Genomic DNA, 24,204 nt, shown 5'->3' with positions numbered 1-24,204 from the left:
GGAGGCTGAAACTACAGAATGCCTTGCTTCCTACAAGAAACAAGTGTTAAATAATGTATGCTTGTATATTCCTTGTATAAATAATGCATACTTATTTGAATACAAAATAAACTTTTAAAAAAGTTGTCTTTTTGTAACCTATTTGTAGCCGACTGTACCTAGTAAAAAAGAAAGGATCAAAATCGTGTCTCATCTGTTCTATTCATAAGTGAGTACCTAACTAGAAATCGTAGTTATGGTCTCAAAGAGCAGGTATGATTCAACATTATAAAGTCAAAACTACATACAAAGGAAAGATAAAAAAAGAGAGTTTTACCTTCCTTTTCCTCTTTTCTACAGCTAATTCAGGGGGAAAATCAAGACATTTTAAGTACTGCATTAAAATACTGTGGTTTTCAGTGCTCTTCTGTTCTTTGCATTTTCAGCTTTATGTTTTGATGTTTTCTCTTAAAAGGTAATTTGGTATCTTGTTACTACATCAATGCTATGTTCAATATCTTCTATACAAAGCAGAGGGTGCTGTCAGATGTAAAGGGTTGTTGTAGCTGTAATTTCATCTTTCTCACAGATGGCAAAATCTTCTGGTGAAAATTTTCAAACTTGTATTTATGCACCCTCTTATTCTGATTTCTTTAGAAATTGCAATGAAACTGATAATTTGGAAGAAGAAAAATTGTATCAATGTTTAAAAATTATTAGGCTTTAAGGTTAATTTTAAATGCTCATCTTTGAAAATTCTGTTTGCATTATTGCCCTTCAGGCCTTGAATTAGCCAGTGAAACTCATCTTACTGAAATGATCCTGAATTATCTGTTAATTTTTGCTTTACTGTTGTGTGATTCATTGTTACTTCTTTAAGAATCAGCGCTGGAAATGTGATGGACCATGCCTCTCTAAGTAACTGTTGAACTGTTAATAGTTTTAGGTACTGTACAGATCAATCTCACACCTGCACAAGCAAATCAAATCTGAAATTGCGGGAAAAGGTGCTCCTGTGACTCACATTAGCCATGTGAAGGCTTCAAGGTAAAAAATGGACTAATTATATCTTTGTACAGTAATGGATATGCTAAGAAGGTTGACCAAAGTAAAGCAAATATAGTTTTCACAGTTGGCCTTCATGGTAGGTTTAAGGCTACGAAAATCTCTAGCTGAGAATAAGAACAGAAATCACTAGTTAAAACCTCGTAGAGTAAGAAGCAGGGCATGATTACTTAAGACATTGTAGACATTGTGAGGTTCAGAGAACAGAGCATATTTTTTCATTTGAGGGAACCTTTTGAATGTTGTATTTGAATGAGTTAAGCAGGGTATTCAGGAGCAGTATACCTGAAATGTCAGTATTTCAGTGTTTGCCCAAACCAGCCAAAGTGATCGAAGTATCTGAAGAGGGCATTGCAGGGCTTTCATGGTGTTGTGGATGATGGATTGAGGGTTCTCAAGACAATTTGCTGATTGTGATCACAGATGGCACTGCTTTTCCTGCAAATAAATTGTGTCCTTTCTATAAGTTATTTTGCAAAGCATCTCAGACCATTGCTGTCATCTTCAGGTGTTGCTGCCAAAGCTGCTGGGAAAACATGTATATAACACTGCCCTGTGTTATGCAACAATTGGGTTCCAGGCTCTTTGTCTGAGAAATGGACTGAAACGGAAAACTTGGATTGCTATGGTGTGCCTAAGAAGCTAGAGGAAAACAGAATCTGAGTGCAGCTAAAACATATAGACTAAAAGGTCTGATGAGTAGCCAGAGAAAATGAGTCTGCCCCAGGCATTGGGGGAATATATGTAGAAACTCAGGGGGTTGTGCTGTTAATGTCAATGAGAGGAGTCATCTCACAACAGGCAAAATGACACAGATAGACAAATACTCAATTATATCTCATGATTTCTGGATTTTTCCTCATACACTAAGAAGAAAAAAAAGTCCATTAGATAATTAGTTAAGGCATTTTGAAAATCACATTGGCCTGCCTTTTAATAACACTTTTCTTGTCAAATGTAACTCTTTGGAGGTATGTCTCTGGACCGCACAGATAAATTTGCATGAGGCTTTTGCTATATGTTTGGACAGTAAGGGTGGGTTTCATCATACTGATGTGGATGTCTGATATGTAGGATGCAGGCATTTGCATTTGAGGTAATCATCTAGTCTTCCTTTATAGTCAACAAAGGGACAAGGCACTCCAGAGTATGATTCATTTCATGTAAAGTAGGTCAGATAAATTGTAGCCTCAAAATGTCTGTTCTTCCTCCTTGACTGTGACAACAGTCTAGGGTGACTTGCAAAGCTGTCCATGTCCACGTCAAAAGTGCAGCAGGTGAAACCCTCACCACAAGATGAGTCCTGACAGCTCTATACGATTGTTTTTTGTTATTTGTATTTATATATTCATAGTAATGTTTAACCACAGGAGTGTAAAGTTGCAATGCATTAAACCTGTAACTGTTACCCATATCATATAGACTATGAAAGCATTGGTAGTATTATTCCTGCTATAATTAATTGGAATACACCTCACACATGCATACTATGAAGTGTTAAATAATATTGCTATTTTCTAACAGCTGAGCTCATTGTTCCCTGCAAATCAAGTGTGGTTTACCGTGGTGAAGTACACCTTTATGCTTACGGATTAGCATGAAACTTGGGGCAAGACAAACGTATCAGTTTAAATGAGAAAAAGGTTGCTCTTTCCCTCAATGTTTCTGAACTCTCCAGATTAGACTAAATAAATATATTAAGTTAATGAAAGGGCCTCTGAATTCAGGAGAGCACTGTGCCAATAGTAAGACACCAGAGTGATGAATGGAAGCATATTGTACAATGTGGCATTGTAAACACAAGACTTGCCATGTTGTATAAACCAGTGGCTGACAGCAGAACTCTAGTAATATAGAATATTTTCCAGAGATAGACACTGAAATTTTTCCAAAGCTGGTGCTTTAACCATAAAGTCACATAAATACTTGGATACAATGTACTAGGGCTGCTGGCTATGAATTATGAATGAACTTTGCTAATCACCACTGGATTTTGATTTCCCAACCATTGATTACCTGCTGTCATTTGATAGTGTTTGGAAAAGATTGCTAAATATAATAAAGCATTCTGTGTCGACCTGTGGAATTATGATAAAAACTTGATAGAATAACATTAAGAATTCTGAAATGTATTCTCATGAGCTTAAAGGAGTAACTAAGCCTGAATGCAGGGGAATGAAAAACTACTGGCAATTATTAGGACATGTTATGTCATGCAAATTCTTCACCTTCAGCCTGATTAAAGGTTTTCAAGCACAAGAGAACAGAGCTTGAAAATTGCCAGGATTATTTTTCTGTAATGCCATGGTGAAGCTAGTGAATATTGTAGAGACTTACTGGGTATCTTTGCTGTCAGTTTGTAATGATGTTTTACCTCATTGAGGTATCAAAGGCTGGTGTTTATGTAGCACATTTACGTTTCTTGGTAACCAGCGTATTAATGCAGTGACAATCTCCTGAACTAATAGGAGTGAGGCATAGAAAGACCTCAAGAGAATGAGAACCTGTTCTCTAATGCCTTGATAATGCAAGGGGTCACCATATTTTGGCTTTGAGAGCACCACAAACAATTCTAGAGTACCCAACTAAGGAAACACTGTTTTTTGTGATTACTGTTTTAACCCAAACTGATATTACAAGTGATTGCAGCTACTATTAAACTGCCTAATATTCTCCTAAGTCAGAGTTTATGTATTTTAAGGACTGAGACCAATTCACTCATAGACTAGTGCAAAAAAAAGGAAGACAGACACTTACCTTGGTAAATCATTTTGCAGTAGAAAACATGCACATACATTCTTTTTCAAGAGTCACTCAGGGACTAAATGGGACAATTTAGCGTGTTAAAGTAATTTGCTACATTTTTCATAATAATTTTCAGCCTACCTGACAATATTGAAACAAGCATAAACCCTGCACAAAACCTACCAGAGTGAAACCTCAGCCTGGACAACTTCCAGAGTGCTGAAGCCTGATCTACTCAATTTTAGTAGTAATGTGAAAGAATTCCACGTTTAGACCAGCAAAGATGCATTCTGTGGATTCATATTTTTCTTTCAAGTTGTGAAAACTGTATTAGAAAACACATTTGCTTTTTAAAACATCTAGCAAATAAAACAGATCAGTCTACAGTGCTCATTGCAAGCTATTTGAACAGAAGCTAAGTGAAAACAATACAGAACAAAGTGATAACTAAGCCACATGATCTTTTTTTTTCAACTGCAGTCTGCTATATGTCTGTGTATACATGAGGTATACAGTGTTCCACTTCTATTGCATTATGGTATCCCTCTACTTCTACATTCTAGTGATTTCTCCAAGGGTTTTTATAGAAATCTTCTGCTTGTGTCCTGCTAGCAGTGCAAGTGGAACATCATTCAAATGAAAATGCAGAAAGAACATGTGCAATGAAAACTTTTTTTTTGAGAGTCACGCTTTTCTTCTGATGAGTGCACTTGATAAAATACATTCCACCCACCCACAACCCCCTGACTTCTCTGTGTTCCACTGATAACGTGACCCACCACACTGAAACAATATTATTTCCTGAAAGGCTGTAGGCAAGCATGATGATGAGAAGAAAAAAGAGAAATGAGTGTTAAATAAAATGGGAGAGAGAGGAATTGTGCATATGTATGAGAGAATCGGAAGGAAAAAAAATTAAAAAGGTGTGCTGAGAGTTAGATATAATTAGTGGGGAAGTAAGTGCATGTTCCTTTTAAAATGTATGTATCATAGAATACAAAGGAATATAATTCTACCCATGTCATCAGTCAGTTTCTACCAATTCGTAGGGTATGAATGGGGGAAATGACAGTAATCACATTAGCATGAGTTTCATGTTAGTATAGTAGAGTTCATATTTTGGAAAATGTTTAAGAGTAGGCAAAACAATCCTTTTCAAAAATAAATATTTTTGCTTAAGACAGGACAAAGGAAATACACAGAGATAAAAAGCAAGCGTATTTAATTTATGTAGAAGTTAACTAATTTTAACATAATTCCAGGAACTTTTTGACATATGTATATGTAATTACACATGCACTCACTCTTTTCATTCATTTGCCCTTTTCATAAGTATGTAAGAAAATTATATTTAAGAACAAATCCTTGGTGATAACATTTACAACAAATCTAGTTCGATTTGTAATCAAAGGAGGATTGGAGACAAGAAAATTATCCTAGCAGTATTTGTCAGCCGTATGACAGTGCTCTCTAATTGACTTAAGCAGGGGCAGATTTCCTGCTATATGCTTTATTTAATGTAACTTTAAAATGTTCCTCATTGCCAGTCATATCACTTCTTTGAGCAAGCACTTTATTCCAGTTTTAGCTGGAGCTCACCTTGAGAGAGCCATCAGGAAGAAACTTGTGCATCACTTAAGTTCTTGTGCACTGCTAAATTTCACTTTGTAACCTGTCCTAAAGTTTCCCCTTCAAAGTTACTAATGGAAAGAAATACAGCCTATATCATGAGGTTATATTTTATACATTCATGTTTTTACATTTTTAGCCTGCTCGAAGTCATCTGTTTTGTGCAAAGTGTTATATTTTGCTCCTGAAAAAGCATCAGCTGATAACCAACAGTTAGCCAACAGTTAACCAACAGATAACCAACAGATAACCAACAGTTTGGCCCTGAACATACGCCTTGTTTTCTTTCTTTAATTTATATACTGTTCTCTCTTCTGTGAGCAATATCCCACAAGTCATTGCCAAACTGAGTGAGCTATGGGTCTAGAGGTGACAAGAGAATGAAGACTGCTTATTGTTAATGGATAGGATAGGGGAATAATAAAGCAAGAACGTGGGCATTGGCATTCATGTATTCTAGCATGCTGGATGAATTTAGAAGTGTGAAAAATCAGAATGCTTTTGGGATATTCTGCTTTTATTTACCTCCAGTCCCTTCTGAGTCAGAAAGTTAAGTAATCTAGTTCTGGCAAATGCCAGCTTAGTGCCCAGTTTTGCCTATGAGGCTACATGCTAAATACCCATAGTAGACTTTTCAACCAGAATATAAATTTATCATTTGWATTGTAACATTCATCACTTTAGAAGTGATTAATTATCATTTACAGTCTGACCTATGCTCTATAGTAACGTTTAAACCTGTATTTAACTCTTTTAGATTGAATAATGTACCTAAAGCTTTTTATGTTTCCTTTCTATCAGTACAAATTTCTCATTTAATATAGTTTAGTTCAGGACCATAGTAAATATGGGCTGTTTCAAAGAATTTTCGGGTGTTGTCATGAGAAGCAAAGACATTACTTGAACTGGACCATATAAGATCCCAGTCTGATTTAGATTGTCTTAATAGCTGTTGTGTATAACATGAGTTACAGAGACCTCATCCGATCTGTTATGGTAGGCTGTTGAAACTTCTTTAGAATAAATCATACAGTTGCTTTGTGCTGTCTGATGTGCCAGTTTTCACCAACTAGTAATAATAACTGGATAGTGTGAATTTAGTTTTCAGCTAGCTACAAGTCTTGTGTGGCAGATACAGACTTTAAAAGAAAAAAATCCAAAGCAAATTATTCAATAGCTTTGATAAAAAAAATCTTTGTAACATTATTACTACTGAGAACATAAAAAATCATGTTAGGTTTTCATATTAAGTTTCCAACCTAAATGGTTCTTTGATTCTGTGATACTTAATGTTTTGTCATTCTTTTGCACTCTGTTGAAATGGTTCTTGCTGAAAATGTATTTACTGCCACTTAAATATTAAAAACATTTTCTTTGATGTATTAGCTCACATTAGCCATATTCTTCTCTCTAGATTCTAATTTTTTCTTGATTTTCATGGCCTTAGTATCCCATATCTCCTTTTAGATTTCCGATCATCACTTCAGTAAGTGTTTTAGAGGGACCTTTCTTGATACAACTGTGATCTGCTAGTATGGACTGGGTAGCTGAAGTATTGCTTGGAGCAAAAGCTCAGGTACCATTGTTGAATGCAGAGTCAGCTTAGTTTCATCTGAAAGTTTATGAGTTCCAAGATTGCTCTGCCATGTAAACTACAGCCCTATAAGTGGAACCACGCTCCTGAAAGGAACATTGTGTGCTTTCTGCCGTGCTTCCTCTCATGCTTTGAACTGTCTTTTGGCAGATGCCTCTAAAAAAGCTTGGATTTGTTTGGATGTTAATCTATTAAGGCACAACCTACCATGCTGACTAGTTGCCTGCCTCTTTAAATTAAATTGTAAATTTTTTGAGATGTCATCTTCTCTTTTCTAGCACTAATGCAGTGGATAATAATTTTTCTCTTGTAAATGCAAATATATTATTATGATTTTTTTTCCTATTGCAGCTCATTCAGTGTCATGTATTTTCTATTTCCAGAAGATTTCTCAAGTCTTTGTTGTATCAGACATCTGGTCAGTATAGCTTAGTTACAAGCCAAGGATTGTAAGAACTGTTTCAATTAGCATAATATCCCTGTCACAAACAGTACAATCTTCATCATGGAAAGGAGAATTATATAGGGTTGCTTCTAGACATTGTAGTAATTCTGGAGTTGTGTGGTTCAAGGAAGARTTTTGGGGGTTTTTTTCTGCACTTAAAACCCAGAATTAAAATGCCTGAGATACTGTTTTATCATTTAATACTATGCATTCGTTTCTTCACCGGGATACAGCCCTATGTTTAGCAGAGTGGTGTAACTGGCCAATAGTGGCTTTGGTGCAAAAGGAAGGTGTGAGAATGACCACAAAGTCAAGGTGGCAGCATTATCAGGTTCAACTATACCAGCAAACTGAAAGGAAAAGCTGCAATGCAGCATTAAGTGACAGAGGAGAAAAAAATCCCTCCATTTAAGCTCTGTCATCCTGAAGACTGACCGGGATATTTTTTGCTCAGTTCACTCCTAAAGTAAGTCAGTGTGTCCCTTGCTTGACTAGGCTAGCCTCCATAAGACCAGCCCCTATTTCTTGTGCCTCTGTGTCCCCAGCCATAAAGAATTGTTGGGCATCGCCTGGGTTGGGTAGGGCTTTTYTGATGTATTTTAATTATAACTGTGTAAATTAGGAACTAGTGCTAAAGAGAAAAAAATGTCAATGAAGGTACTGTTCAGCTGGACCAGAATCCAGTCAATATAGTTCAAGCCCTCTGGACTGCTCGTTGGAGACACTTTGATCTTTCCCTTGACTTTACACAGGTGCTTAAGGAGAACTCAGGCCACCAAAAATACTATTTCATGTATTTCTATGGGTCATAGAGGTTTTGTGTAGTAGATCAGGTCTTTGGAGACCTAGACAAGAACCTTACATTTACTCTTCTTTAGTAGACTTCTCATTCTTCCAGAGCAGATTTTATCTGCCCCTAGAAAAATTTATTAGTTGATACTTATATTTATAAGAAGAGAAGATAAAATATTTTTCTTGGGCATTGTCATCCTCAGGGTGCTTACATAAAGACACAGATTAATTTTTTCAGGTTTTCTGCAAGAAAACCCTGTGGTTTTCCTGTGCTATTTTCTCTTATGCAGAAAATAAGAAATATTTTAGTTCTAATGCGGATTAGCCACTTTGAACTTGTACCTTTGTTCCAAAGAATATTTCCTACTAAGACTGAACCTCTCTGTGTCTGTTGAACATGTATGTGCATGGTTTGTSCGTACTTTGGGATTTGGATCTCTCAGTAGCAGTGTCATTGCCTAGCAAAGTCTGGTATAACACAATAAGTCTGGTATAACGCAAAGTCTGGTATAATACAATATGTGTTGGTAAAGCTGATTTTAAATTTAAAATGACAATCAGTGTGCCCTTTTTAGTAATCTATTAGTCACTGTCTATGCTGATCTGTATACCTTTTGTTTTCCCCACTCAGATGTTGCAAGAGCAATTGAGTTACTGGAGAAACTGCAGGAATCTGGAGAAGTACCAGTACACAAGCTACAGTCTCTAAAGAAGGTGCTGCAGAGTGAGTTTTGTACAGCTATCAGAGAGGTATGAATTTGAGATTTTTAGTTATTTTTCACACTAACATCCCTCAGCTTTAAAAAATGTATTTGCCTTTCAGTGCTGGAGAATTAGGAGTACCTTTTCTAAAGGGGGATGATGGATGTGAGATGTGTCAGTAGCTCCCTGCTAACTGTGCAGAATGTTGAAGTTACTGAAAAGCAGACACAGTTACATCAGCCTGAGGCAATTAGCCTTGCTAATGAGAAAGGGTGATTAATTAGTACTTGAGTATTCTGCTCCTGCTGTTTGAGGGTCTGTGATAACCTGTACAACACAGTGCTGGGAGCATGGGGACATGACAGGTTAGGTCAGTGCAAGCTTGAATGCCTCTCATTTGAGCTCAGTTGTGTCAGGGAGCTGCTAATAGAATCAGAACGCAGTGACAGCCAGAAGGGGCAAGGCTAAAGTTAACTGAAGCTGACAGGAGTCTTACCTTTGAAGTCAGTGGTCGTGTCCYAGTGAGCTTTGTTCTTCATGTCAGAAATCTTCGTCATCCTGCTGAGGACTGTGATAATGCCCCTACCAGCTGTGGTTAGGGCCTTCTTAAGCTCTGCCCAACAGTAGATAAATGATACAGTTTTCTTCTAGTCAAGTTAGAGAAGATGCAACACACTTCTACATGTGTACTAGTAGTATCTTTAAAGCAATCACATGAGAAGCACTTCTGTTACAAGTTTCTTAGACAAGAAAACATGATTTAATACATCATATCAGATATTTTACCTACTAAACCAACGGCTCTTAGCCTGCCAAATAGAAGCAGCTGCAAATGCTGTACTGGAGGCAACTTCTTTTTAGTAGCAAATCTGTAAGAACTTCTGTTTCAGTTTCTCTTGTCTGCTGCCTGGAATTAATCCTCCAGTGCTGAAATCAATGGGGAATCTAATGTTCCCTCAATGGTAGCAAAATTGAGCTCCTGTTAACTAGGTAATAGCTGCAGATTGATTGAGTGGACTACTGAGTGGTTGGAAAAAATAAAGAAATGGACAGATATTAGTTTAATAAACAAAATGGAACACACTCTTTGTTTTATGGAATATATTCTTCAATGTAAGAATCAGAGAGGCTTCCACCCAATTAAATTGCAGTTTTCAAGGCTTTTTAAAGGGAGTAGTGTTCCTTAGCGATAAATAACGGCACTCTACCCTCAAAAGCTGATATTCTGACTAGTCCATTCATTTAACCAAACTAAAAGCTTCTTTAAGCAACCACAGAGCATAGAAAAGTTGTGGGATTGTTTGCGGGTTTTTTTCAGATAGCAGAGCCTGGTACTCCAATTGTTAAAGGCAGCTTTGAGTCTTTGTAGCCATGTCAAAATCATCAGTGAAATMTTAGTCTTTGGAAAACAGTTTTAGCAGAAGCAAACAGAAAATTTAAGAACTAGGAAACTGGCATAGAAAAATGCGCTCTCAGTTCAGAGAACTGAAAGTAGATTTTGAAAAAGTCGTCTCAGTAGCACAAAAAGCACTTTATTATGTATAGAGTGTTGTGTAAAGACAGCCTGTACATGACAGACTATCTAATTAGTGTTAGATTCTTACAGCCAAATAATAGGCAATTTAAGAAACCTGGAGCTAGTTGTTACACATGAATGGAGCAGTGATGAATAAACAGTTCTACTAACTTCATAAACAAAAAAATGTGTTTCTTACTAAATATATATATAATGAATCTTCCTAGTATATCTGTAGCAGAGAACAAAATTTCTACACCCAAAAAAATTTTTACCATTCACCAGGTAAATCTTTCTTTAGGAAAAAACCTTTCAAGTATAAAAGGCCCAATAATAAATCATTTAGGGAGAGTGGGAAGACTGACATATGTACATTGCAAGTACTTAAGGCTGTTCAACATGTGGCTTCTCTTTTCAGATACATTAAAACTCCTTGGCAAATATTTAGACTAGCTCTCTTTTTTTTCCCCACCAGTTGAAGAGCTGTTGGAAAATTCACAAAATTATTGCTTCTATATTAAAAAAAAAACATTATAAAAGCATGGAATATTTTGGTCACACCACAACAAGGGCTGGGAGGATATCTGAGCTGTGTCATGTCATTTTGTCATTTATGAGGGATGCCCTTCTTGATGTCCTTCGTGCGCACTGGAGTTTACTGGATGGCAAAGATTTTTCTGAATGTGTTTAAGTTTGAGATAGCTAAGGCTAGACAGAAATTTCTCTACAAATGTTCTCTCCCACTGTTTATCTTTTCTTATCCTAGTGCAAGATGTGAGAGTGTGATGACTAGATTTAATTTTCTTTATTAGTACCTGCATAGACCAGAGGAGAAAAGTTGTTGACATTACAAGAGAATGCACAGCAGTGAGCTGGAAATAATGAGAAAAGTGGGAGTGAAGCAGACTGAGTTTGGGCTGTAGGTAGGAGTAATGAAAATGGGATGAGGAGACAGGCTTTGTGTCAGTATGCAAATTCTGAAAGAGGCTGCTTATTATATATGTGCAGATATTCAGATCTGCAGTATGGTGTGTTCATTCTGTAATGCAAGATCTGAGCCTAATTTTCTTTCATCAGAAATTCTAGTAAAAGAGATTAAGGCTGACTTTTGAAGTCCTGTAAACACCATAATGGAGTAACATCAGAAAATAAAAATTCTCCAGTCTAAGAAATTATGGAAGCTTAACTGTCAGTAAGTTTGGTTGTTGAAATGTCGTAGAGAAACTCAGCAATGGCCTGAGTGTAGGTGAAAGGATCGAAGGTGAAACATAATCTGCACTGTACTGAATGTGACTTGTCCCTTATACAAGTAGGAATAGAGAAGCAGGAGGTTACTTTTATGACCCATTAGCCTTTAAAAGTATGAGATTCGTTATTAGATGACATACATTCCAATCTAATGTGTAGGAATCTATCTAATGGTAATTAATTGTATTTGTGGAAATCTATTTAGTAAATCAAATTTCAATTCCCTATACTTATATTCCATAGAAATAATTTATTTTAAAGTGACTGAGTGAATGGAATTTAAATAGAAGTAATTTAGCATTTTTCAAGGATGCTATGTTAGGGCATGTCGTTCTCACTTAGCTAACTATAAGTACCACCAACTGAAATATTCTGTCTGGCACTAGGCAGGAATATGTATTAGTTCTGAAAATAATGGAAATAATTGAAGTATATCATGGCCTCATTATATACTCCAATTCTTCCTTTTCAACTGAAGACCCTGTCCTAGGGGTCACCTGGACCTTGTCCTAGACCAGAAAACAAGATAACAAAGTCTGATCACACTAGAAGTCAGTCTGGAAAAAAAATTTACTTCTATTTTAAAATTACTTATTTTGAAAGCTCCCTAGCTACATGAAGATTAATTAGCTTTCTATAGCTTTGCCATCTGATAAAACTTGCACAAATCTTGTCCATTATACCATTAAATCCTTTGCCCTTTTAAATGTTTTTGCTGTTTATTCAAACTGTCGCTGTGTTATAGTTATCTGATTTCCAGGGGATTAATGGAATAAATGAAGAGCTGTGAAAGTGAATGCATAATTGAGCTACTGAGAAGTTATATTCACATGCAACATAAAATTAGACAACCTAATTGATAAAGTTACTTTAATTCTTAGAAGTCAGTGAAAAAAAGTTATAAGAACTGTAAAGTGAGGTGAATTTCTGGTCTGGCAAGAAACCCTAAAGACTTGTGGACACAGATGATAAACAACTGAGTAAAACAGTGGATCATCAACAAGAAAATGTGACTTGCCTTAGCAGCTTATGTGAATTTCATTTACTGTTAACATCTGATAATTGGTGGTCAGGCACCAGGAGAATAACAATACAGCTTGATAAACACTTTCATCTCCTGGAGAGCAAAATTTTATTTCAGGTTGATTCCCTGATTTCTATTTCTGTGTGTTAAATATGTAAGATTCAGGTGTATGTGGCTTTTCTCCCACCTCTGCTACTCAGTTTGCCATTTCAAGGTTAAATCTAAAGTTTTGATGTGTGGATATTATTTGAAAGAAGATATTAATCAGATAAAAATGTGGTATGGCAACCAGACACACAAAAGTAACCATTATTTTATATTATTATGACTCCCACCAAAATGTCATGTCATCACAGAAAAGCAATTCTGTGGGACTCCATTACTGACAAAGGAGGAGCTGTCAACACAAAATACTCTCCCCTTGTGTGTTCTCTATGAAATTAGTCAGTGGGAAAGTATGTTGTCTTTGAAAATAGTTCAGTCCCTACCTCAGTAGTTTAAAACTTTTTTAAGCTTGCTATAAAATTATCTTATAGACAGAGCATGCTTGATATTTAAAGACCCCAGTTGACAAAGGCACAAGAATGGCAGTGGCAAAACACTGACCCATTTTTTATGAGGTCCTGATGCTCCCTAGTTACTTTAATTGTTTGTGTTGTATACTATTAAAAACATAGTTTCATTATATATTAGGTAGGATAGTTGAAGAAGCCTAGTCAATATATTAGAATTATTTTCTTTAAGTAATAATTTTCTATTTCCATGCCTTAGCAGTCTGAATGTTCAGAATGCCAGTGCTGCTGATGTGCAGTGTGTTTTTGCTTGGTCATTTCCTCAAGCCACCCACCTGTACTTTTCATTATGAACTCTGATACGTCTTTGCAAATATTTAGGTTGAACCAGAAGAAGGTTCTGGGCAGTGAAAACTGAATCTGGTGATAATTGTGCTTATAAATATAATGGGATGCCATGTGTGACAGCAGAAGGCTGTCTGAAACCCTTAGATGTTCATTCACTTCAGATGTCCCAGTGTGGTGGTGTACTCCATTTTTACATGGCTGTGCTGAATGTAGCAATCTGGGTATTAGCTGGACTCAGGCAAAAATTCTCATTAATTCTTCATTAAAGAATGTAGGAGTCATTTAAAGACCTGTTTTCTTTGTGTTTCAAGAATCTCAAAATTTATTTGTTCAGTTTGCATTAAAATGCTGTTCTTTCACATCCCAGACCTAGCCTTTGAAAGCAGAATATCAGTGTTTTCTGCCTCATGAGTCCTCATAGAAATGGAGGTTCACCAGTCCAAATTATCTAAGTTGACACTAATGTAAGCCCCAGAGTCCCAGTCCTGCCCTGTGTTAACCCTTGGTTTTCACTGGGAGCTGCGTATTTGTTACAGGAAGAGAAATACATTTCCAATCAGTCCTTCATCTCCTCAGGGCTAGCCCAGCTTTTGAAATTTTTAAATCTTAAGATGCAAGCTTGGGGGGGAAAAAAAAAGTAGTATTGAGAAGGCTTACTGCTGTAATTCMCAGCACAGAACTGTGATTAAAGCTCACTAGGAAGCCTGCCATCTAAAGATCCCCTACTGTCACATTTACCCATGCAAACTGAACTGTTGGTCAGGATTGAGTRGAAGTAATATGTCAGACTTACTAACAAGGCAATTAGTAAACAGAAGGGCAATAGGACAACACATAGGAGTAAACCGAGTGAGATTTATCAGCTCAGATTTATAGCTCAGGTCACAAAAACAGTATGGCTGTATTAGCATGATGCCTCATTAGACTGGCTGGGAAGCAAAGTTCTCCTTAGCCTAATCTGATACCTTGTTATAACTTGTTCTGGTGTTCCTGATACCTTAGTCACAATCACTGCCCCATTAATTTAGTGTTAGCATTCATGCGGTAGCAAATACGGAATCATGCAAATTGACGAATTTAATTCAGATTTTTGCRGACTTATGCATTTATTTATTTGTAACTTTTCATTAAAATTTGTATTCCTGGATACTGATTGTCAAGTTTCAGCATTTTACCTTGGGGGTTTTTTTTTAGATATTGGAATGGATTATAATGTCAGCCGAACCAGTTCTGTTTGCCTGAATTCTGGGGCTGTTACAGAATTTGCAAGAATTTTCCGTTATACCTTTCCATCCCTTTTTTATTACCACTGTGCCAGCAATGAAAAGCCACCTAAAATAATTGTACAGTTTTATTTAGCTTCATTCAAATAAGGTGGTATATCACAGTAGTAATGTATTCATGTTTTACATAATTTTGCTTTCTGCCTCCTGGTTGCAGGTACTGTATCCATAATAATGAGTTGAGAGAAGGATTTGTAATGTATGTAAATTAGATTTTGAAAAAAAAAAAAATCTGATTTCTAAAGGTGAGCTTCATGCTCATCGTCTTGCCACCATGTTGGACTAGTCTTTGAGGAAGTTCAGCAGAAAAGTTTAAGAYAGCAGTAAACACAGAACTTTTGTCTTTTTTAAATTATCCTACTGTGTTAAAACATATGCTGTGTTTTAGGGTGAATGTTAACAGAAATTACTCCAATTTTGAAAAACAATGACGTTTCATTTGCCACTTTACCATAAGTGATTGAAGCATTATTCTGTTGTTCACAAGCCCTGGATGGCATGAATGAGAACTTTTGGAAATTATTACCTTGTACCTTAGCAAATGGCCTTCATTAATGGCAATTATATGAATTTATCAAGCTGCCCAAGCATTATCTAAGAGAAGGCATTGTTTAGTCTCTGTGCAATTACTGAGTCCCTACCACTTTGATGACTTCACTGCAGGAGATTAAAACAGCTGCTGTTGTCACTTTTTTTTAGCTGCGTTGAACTAAATACATAGATTTCACAGATAGAGTGCCCCAGAATCTGGGACCAGACTGTATCATTGGTCTTTATTTAATGAGTGCTTTCTCCCATTGATTTTGAGTAAAGATCAATTTTTAGAGTTGGCTGATGACCGTATATGTAATSGTACTTATGCTCTGCTTGTGTAATTGTACCTTTCACAAAAGATAAATAAGAATGTTAGTGCTGCCAGAGTCCAGCAATGTACAGGATCAAAACACTGACGTATCTTGTTCATGTTGCAGTTTATCTGGGTAGCTGTATCGTATCTACTAAAACTCTCTCAGTGGTGCTCAGGTGATGTTTTCATTTCAGCACACAGCTGCGGTTGCGTGTGCTACAGAAGGTTACTCCAGTAGACGACATGTGTGGTGCATCTCAGCATCTTTTTTGTTTGCTCACATTATCATTTTAGTTTATTGTTGCAGTATCCTATTTCATTACATACAATTCTTCAGAATAAACAGAATAGCCTCCTCTGGAGTTCATCTCAAGCCTACTACTTCCTGTTGAGAGAAATCAGCAGCAATGTTAACTACCAAGTAATATTAATAAGTGGCAGGTTGTTGGAAGCCACTGCGCCATTTTTTTTTGCCTTGATGGAGCCTCAGTATCGCTCTGCTGCCATGTAACTGATGTCACTGCTGAGACTCCTGAGAAATGTTGCTTAAGCTGCATTTTTAATTGTGCCTTCAGAGAAGGAAAGAAATTGTACAACTGTTTTAAAACTCCATTTTAGCTATATTTTTGTTGGCATTTTAAACAAGAAGCCACCATAGTGTCCTTCCTTCTCCCTGCTTTCTCAGCTTGATAGGAAGATGTAAGATGAGTTTGCATGATATCATGTTTCATTCAGGTGCTCATTTTGGCAAGGTTTTTACAAATCTGGTAAAGTTTGGAATATGGCTGTTGCATCTGTCAGCCTCAACAGCATATACAGACTTACTGATAAAGCGGAAGAAGTTGGTGTTTATTAATGCTTGGAATATTTTTGAACTCTAAGGTAACTGGCAGTGAGGTCTAAGAGTTTTTAAATTAGAAGCTGTGTGTTCTGAGTGGTCTTATGGGAATTAACTAATCACACATGTTGGTATTTCTTTTTATGCCAGTATATTGCAGTAGAAGCATCAAAAGAGACTTTTAGGGCAGTAATTTGCTAAGGTTTGGTGATTGCAAAGGATACAATTTGTGCAACACCTGTAACACTGTCTTAAAAATGTTAGATCATAGTTCCTGTTGACTTCAAGCATAGTACAGAACAGGGTTTAAGGGATATGATATAAACTAAATGATCCAATTATATTTTTCTTGTTTCTCATGTAAGTAGTTTTTAATTGGAAATAAAATTCTGTTTTTCCTTATTCGTAAAAAGGTGTGAAGCAACTTCCCATTGACTTTACAGTGTCAGTGATGACTCCAGGCAGAATTGACATTGGAGGGAAGAGGGGGCAGCAACATGAGGTGTGTTTCAATCGACTCACCCAATATGTGCAGAGGATGTGACAGCATGCATTTTCTGGTACATCTGCTACATCTTCTGCTTGCACATAAGGGAGGAAAGAGATTCTGGCCCCAGCCTGTAACCCTGTTGGGTTGTTTGTTGGACAGACACAGCATCATATGGCAAGAGCTCAGGGACCAAAACTTGGGTCAGCTTTCCAACACCACCACAGATACTGTCAGGGCAGAGTGCACACCACCATTTCCCACACACACACACACACAAAAAAAAATCCATTGTAACTTGAGGCTTCATAAAGTATTTCACCCTAAATACCTTTGCAGTGATTATACTTTATTTTTAACAATGTCTCAGGCCCATGCTATTTTTTCCTACTGCCTAAGGACAGCTTAATAATGCATCAATATTCGGATCAGATTTTTCACTTTGGTAGAACTGACCTAGTTTCCTCCATAACCCCCATCCCCCCAAGAAGGAAACATTTAAATAAAATATCCTCAATGAGAATGTTAAAGCCAACACTAGTAATATTTCTTCTGCATGGTCTGAAATTAAAACTATGTCATCTCCTCAAGTTGTTAAACGAGACTGAATTTCATTTACAGGTTTGAGCTTTTTAATGGGTTAGCATCCCTAAGGCATCATGTGGCAACATCCATCCAGTTTTATTTGATGGAAAGGTGATTGTTGGAGCAATGCCAATGATGAGTTAAAGTGATGCAAAGTTTGCTTTTGAAGATAGACACCAGTGGTTTTCACAATGCAAACATGTAACTGCTCAAAGGCTAATGAGAGCTTATAATGTAAAAATCTTCAGAATGCCAGCAACCTTGAATGACCACATTCTGTCTGATATAAATAGCTCATTAATACAGACTAGTTGTCACAAAGCAGCTATTTCAAATTCAGTTATCGAAATTCAGTAGCTGCAGGCAACAACTTACATAATACAGACGTGTTGATGTTTCCAGTAAGAACAATAATGTATCACATGCTTTTCTCTCAGAGGTACTTTTCAGCCATTTGACCTCCCCATACTCACAGGTATCTGTTTACTTGTCCTGTTGGCATTCATGAAAGGAGAACTTTCATCAGATTGCACTCAGGCACAAGCTGAAGATTATGTACATATGTATATACATTGTGAGCAGGGGTGTAAGACTGCATAATTCTGCTTCTGTTGGGATTACTTAAATACCTGTCAGTCCTATAACAAAATGGACTTCTGTGATTTATTTGCTCAAACAATCTTGTTTAAGAAGAGTTGAAGTTTATTGTAAATTTGAAGTTGTGGTGTGTATACATGGCATCCATGACATTCTTCCACAACCAGTGGTTTTTGGGTGCTCTGTCACTCACAAGGACTTTATTTAGAACGTCTTCTCAGATTATCTTGCTTTTCAGTCATTCAGAATAATCTCTTCTCAATTTTTTTATTAACTACTGAAGATAAAAGTAGCTATTAACACAACAAAAAAACAATGTTAGTATTTTTTGGTTAAAGTTGATTGATAGAAAAGGAAATCAGCTTGCTTTCAACTACCCTATGGAGCTGCTGTCTTCCAGACTATGGTGCATGACAATGTTTAGTCCAGTATCTTAGCTAGAGGCTGTAATTCTGGTGGAAAAAGCATGCTCTTAAAGATGTAGATGTGGTTTCCCAAGCTTATCACGAGATGATTTTTAAAAATCAGAACACAGGCACAGAACCAGAAATTCCATCTGATATTCAAGCGATACAAAACTAAACACGTTGTCACTGGATGTTTTCCATTTCATTGAGCTACCATAGGTTTATGGCTGAATAGAAATGCTCCACTGCTTTGGTTTTGAGCTTTAATAAGATTTCAAGTGTAAAAAATCATTATGAAAGAGGAATCTTGAAAGAGGAAATGTGGTTGGGTCAGCTGCATACCTCCATGCTTCTAATATACATACTTTGGTGTTTGACTTGTTTTCTTTTTTTTGGTACCCTCATCTGTTCAGATGTCATCTTAGGTGGATAATTAGATCTCTTTGTGAGTAATTTTGTAGAAAAGCAAATACTGTTTGAAATACCAGCAAACCTACCATAAAGGACAGAGATTCTGAAAACTCAAGTTCTGTAGTTCAAGCAAAAATGGTGATTGGTGTAAGAAATTACAAAGTAAGATTCCACATTTTATGTTCTGCAAGAGGTTAAAGGTTACCAGAGTCCCTCCTGATCTTTGTAGCACTTAAGATGTCCTTGCTGATGTGGTCAAGCATGATTTGAATTGAGTGCTGAAGCACAGCTTAAGGGGAGTCTGTCCAGGCATACAAACCAATGCATTACTTTCCACGGACATAAATGTATTAGATTAAGAATAGAAAATACAGGTAAGAGGTTGTGGATAAGGAAAAAATGCCAAACAGAATGCGATAGAGTCAAAAGTTATGAAAACGAAGTAGAATGAGAGAAAGACACAATTGATTTGTGCTGTAGATGGCAGTTTGCTTTCGGAAACAGGGGAGAGGTCTGCAGTTCTCCAGTGCACCTTTGCTCTGTAACTTCTCCCAGTCACGAGATTGGGGATTATCCTGGCCTGCCCCTGGAACTGGTTCATGTACACCAAGTGAAATGAAATGTGATCTCAGATCAGAAGGAGGCTGAAGTCCTGAGAAGCAGCTCCAGATTTTGAGAGGAGGGGAGAAGAGAGGCCAGTATCTATGCTGAATAAAGGTATCTTCTGCTCTTTTCGCCATGGTAAAGGACCAATTAAGATGCTTCTTTTTGATTGACATCTTAGAAGGGAAAAATATTTTTCATCCTCTCCAACATATGAAAGCAATTAGGAAGAGAGGGATTCAGCTAGCTGACTGCAGATGTGTAGTACTCAGGTATGTGTAAATAATTATCTCTCTTTTATAACTTAGCGTCAATTCTGCAAGGATGCAGACATGGACACTGTTCCACTGACATGACTACAGCAGCACAATGAAACCAATTATGTCCTCCTTGCTCTGGTTATTCTCATGCTAACTTTCCCCTCTGTAGAGTCTTGTCTTTCCTTCCTTGAAAGTCTTCTTCCAAAAATGGATACACAATCTTTTTCTACACTGAAGCAACAAAAAAATATGGCAAATGAGCTAACRGAACTAAACCCAGATTATGCCAATATATGTGTTCAATATAATTTATCAGTCTTTTTGCAGTTTCTTCTTCATTTCACCCTTTTACCTGCTAGCTATGATTTACTTAAGTCACTTACTTCATTTGGGACTTCTTGAAGTTAGCATTTTATGTCTTTTTATTATTATCATACTGCAGGCACTGTAGAAACACAGCTGACTAGTACTACTTATATATATTATCTCATGCTAAGAAGCCCCTGACATTTTCAAAGAAGGTTATTTCCCCACTTAAAAATTTCAGAAAACTTTATCTGGGCCTGCTACGTCACAAGTCTGAATTGCAATGTACTCTGTCTTGGATTGTGTTTATGGGGGTTGTTGAGTGCTGTTCATTGCTGTAAAATGATTCATGCCTCATACCTCTTCCCATCTGGTGTTCAGATCACCTAAAGTCAAGCATCATTTTTGTAGGTACAGTTGTACTTAGAATTACATATTTTATCAGGGGGTGAATCATTAAACACCTCTTACAGAGTTAATAGAATAAAATTGTTTAATTAGATCCTATCTTTGAGAATTTGTCGGAAAAGATGCTGCATCATTCAAGTTGTAAACAGAATGCTGCTTCTAGCCACCTTTACAAAACAGGCTGCTAAATGCACTATTTTTCCTGGACCTTCTAAAGCTTTGTGTGGACTTAAATAGCCCAGCCCTAAATAACTTGCTGCTTTGTTATGAGTCCATATGGAGTAATTTTGGTAAGAAGCTAGCTCCTAAAGTACCTGTAAGGCAGTCCCCCTTAGTGTGCTCCAGTAATCCTAAACCAGCTGCTTTACCTCCCAGCTGAATGCATGGAGATGAGGACCATCATCATAATAATAATAATACCTGCTGCAGCTGACTCACTACAGCTCCTGCTGGGAGAAGTAATAAAATGTGCATTTCTCTGTGCCTGCGAGAGGAGGATTCACTTTCAAGTTCAGATTTTCTAGCTGAATTTATCTCCCTCGCTCTTTTGTGATGTTTGAGTACTGTGGGAGAATAACTTTAGATTATGTCTGAGGAGACTACCTGCAGAAGCTGAAAAAAGTCTGAGATCTATATTCGTGCTTTCAGGAGTATTGCTTGGTGAGAGTGTTGTATTCTGTGCACCACAGGAAAGAGAAAACAAAGCTGAGTACATCTTGCTCTGCAGCACAAATGAGATCTGTGTGAACAAACCCCTGTCTGCAGCACGGCTTTACCCAATAAACTTTCAGCACACAGACACAGTTTTGGTAGAAATCGCTGGGGTAGAAAATTATCTGAAACACTGCCATTTACCTTTCAGCTGCAGTTTTGTGTCTTGAAACATTGACATTTCACCTGTAATCTAATCTCTGTTATTAATGAATTGTGGAAGCTCTTTTCCCTAGGCACTAGACCATCCAACTGTGTATGGAGTATGTCAGTAAATATTACTAAACAAACACCCATGTAGTCTTTCAGACACTGAAAAAAGAAATGGCTACACATACAAAAATAGACATGCAGCTCTTTTTCAAGTTAGTAACATATAGTAACCGTCTAGATACTGGGCAACTGGTTCTAGATGGCCCTGCTTGAGCAAGGCTGTTTGATGAGATGACAGAAGTCCCTTCCAACCTCAACCAGTCTGTGATTCTGCGATATGTTAATTTTCTTAATTTTCTTTCTTCAGCTCAATCATATTATACAATGATGTCTTTCAAAATTATTCATCTGTCATAGCCAACAGAGATAACTATTTTAAACGAGTTCTTTATTAAATATCCTAAAGGGGAGGTTTTTAAATGCTTTAAATTAAAATCTGTGCCTTTTTCTTTGTAACTGATATTTTGTTTAAGTAAAGAAATCTGCAGTAGGTCTTATAGGGCATCTTAAGGATGCCATCATTAGATTCAGGAGAATTGCTATATGTAAAAATATAATGAGATATACAGATAATAGTAGGAATTGAAAGAAAATATTTTATAGATCCATTTCAATTACTTGTTACATACAGTGGATTGAACAAGAAGCTATATTCCATACCAGGAGGATTTAAATGCCACCTTGCTCAGCTTGAGAACAAAGGGATTTTCAGTTTATGTGTTCCGTGTGCATAGAAGAGGCAGCAGAATGGATTTGTTGTGCGGAAATCATTGCTAAGGTGGTGCTGAGAAGAGCGTAGAGAAAGGGCTTAGTGTGGCTACAGGAAAACAACCAACCTTTGTTTATAGACTTCAGTGCATTGCAGAAATGACCCATGATTAGATCTGAACCCTACAAAGAGTTTAAGGGGTTTGGTGGAACAGGTACAATTAATCTGTGTTTGGTTGTTAAATTGACTTAGTAATAAGAAAGTTAAGTGGGTGTAAATGTTTTATCATTCTTAAACCCATATTACATTAAGCATTATGTAACAGTCAAATAGACTGATTAGATACACAAATGCCTCAAGCAAATGTTCAAGACTAGTTGCATCTGTAACTGATAGAGAGTGAGATCTGACATGCAGGACTCTTTTTTTGTAAGAACTGTGTTATAGATACCACGATCACGGATGGCTCTTTGCAGAACATTTTAAATCGGTTAGCATTGAGAATTTACTGATTAACCGAAGGATTATATGACACTCTTGATCATATTTTTCCACAAGTTTTTGAATTGCTGGATTATTTTATAACCTGTTAATTCAATCACACACTCGTGAGTGTGTTCTTTCACCAGTATAAAGGTTAGTTACCAGGATACTGGATATTGAATGGTCTACCAGCTAGATACTTGTAGGATACAGTGATCAGGAAGTTATATGTCTTCAAACCTAGCAAATGATGACATGAATGTATCATTATCAGCTCACCTTTGTGATAATTGACCTTAATCATGAATACTTTAAAGAACTTTTTAGTAACTGTTCCTCTAGATGAAATACTGTGACCTGTTTTCCAAGTAAGTTAATGTCATAATAGTTCAATATTCAAATATGTGGTTTTAGACATTATAGCAAGCCACAGCATTTAAAGCTGTGCAAGTAAAAGCAGTACGTGCAATCTGCTGTCATGTTTTAAGATGAAGGGGAACCTGAAGAAAATACAGGTTTATCAGTGGTTTGGTACAGTATGAGTTTTAAAGAAACAAGTATGTAATGATTCATTACTGCAATTACACAGTATTCTTCCTATATAATGTATTTCTTCTTATGTAATAATATGTTCTACAACATAATACAATAAACACTGCACTGATCTGTGCAGTATAATGCTGAGTATATAGGCTCAACCGATTTTTGTTGGCATCATCCAGTACTAAAAGAGAAGAAACCAGAGACCCTTCAGAGACTATAAAAGAGCCTTCTTTTCCCAAATTTATAAAAATAAGGGGAAAATCCTGTTTTCTGCTGTGATCAATGTCCATGTTACCAATGGAAGCAAGATTTCATTTCAAATGGGGAAAGTAGGAAGATTTTCAGCATGCTCCCATTGTCTCCATTTTCTTTGTTGGCCCAGGTTTTTCTTAAAATTTAGTTCTTGAATGACATATGTGCTGACAACAGTCAAGACAAAGATTCTTTTTTCTGTATTTTGGAGGTGTTTATCATATTTTAGATCTCTAAAATGGATTGCATTTGTTATCTCCTTTCTTTCTTTTGCTTTTCCTTGTGTATGTTATCCCAAGAAAAAAGGTTTGGGTGTCTATCATCCGCAAACATTTTACTACTTAAGAGTGCTTGATTAACACTATGTCTGTCCACAGAAGTCAGAAATGAGCCACAAATCTTAATTCTGTTTCGATGTTTGTAGCATCTGCTTGCTTGTCAGTGTGTTAAGTTTTATATTAACAGGCTCAGTGGTGAGAGATGCATCRTTATGGTACTGCATAACAAGTCATCAGGACAAGGGGCATGGGGAACTTTATCCATCATTGAGACAAGACATTGTTTGTAGGTCAGTTAAGTGCAGGACTTGACACCTTCTCTGCCAAAGTAACATTTACATTACCAAAGACGAAAGTTCTGGCACTCCAGCTAAAGTATCAGCA

The 24,204-nt window shown here is 36.7% G+C and overlaps 1 protein-coding gene across 2 annotated transcripts in view; it reads left to right on the top strand.

Moving 5' to 3' along the window:
• Nucleotides 1-24,204, top strand: part of LIN7A (lin-7 homolog A, crumbs cell polarity complex component) — a 48,814-nt gene that overhangs the window by 10,140 nt on the left and 14,470 nt on the right. For both annotated transcript variants that reach the window (XM_057377138.1, XM_057377139.1), the window contains exon 2: nt 8,881-8,999. In XM_057377138.1, the coding sequence (XP_057233121.1) occupies nt 8,881-8,999 (119 nt within the window). The remainder of the gene's footprint in view (nt 1-8,880; nt 9,000-24,204) is intronic.

This window comes from Malurus melanocephalus, unplaced genomic scaffold, assembly GCF_030028575.1.
Source record: "Malurus melanocephalus ecotype Western Australia unplaced genomic scaffold, MMel_1.1 scaffold_301, whole genome shotgun sequence".
In the NCBI taxonomy this organism is placed as follows: domain Eukaryota; kingdom Metazoa; phylum Chordata; class Aves; order Passeriformes; family Maluridae; genus Malurus; species Malurus melanocephalus.
Note: the sequence above shows the minus strand (reverse complement) of the source record. Positions and strands in the feature narration are given on the sequence as shown.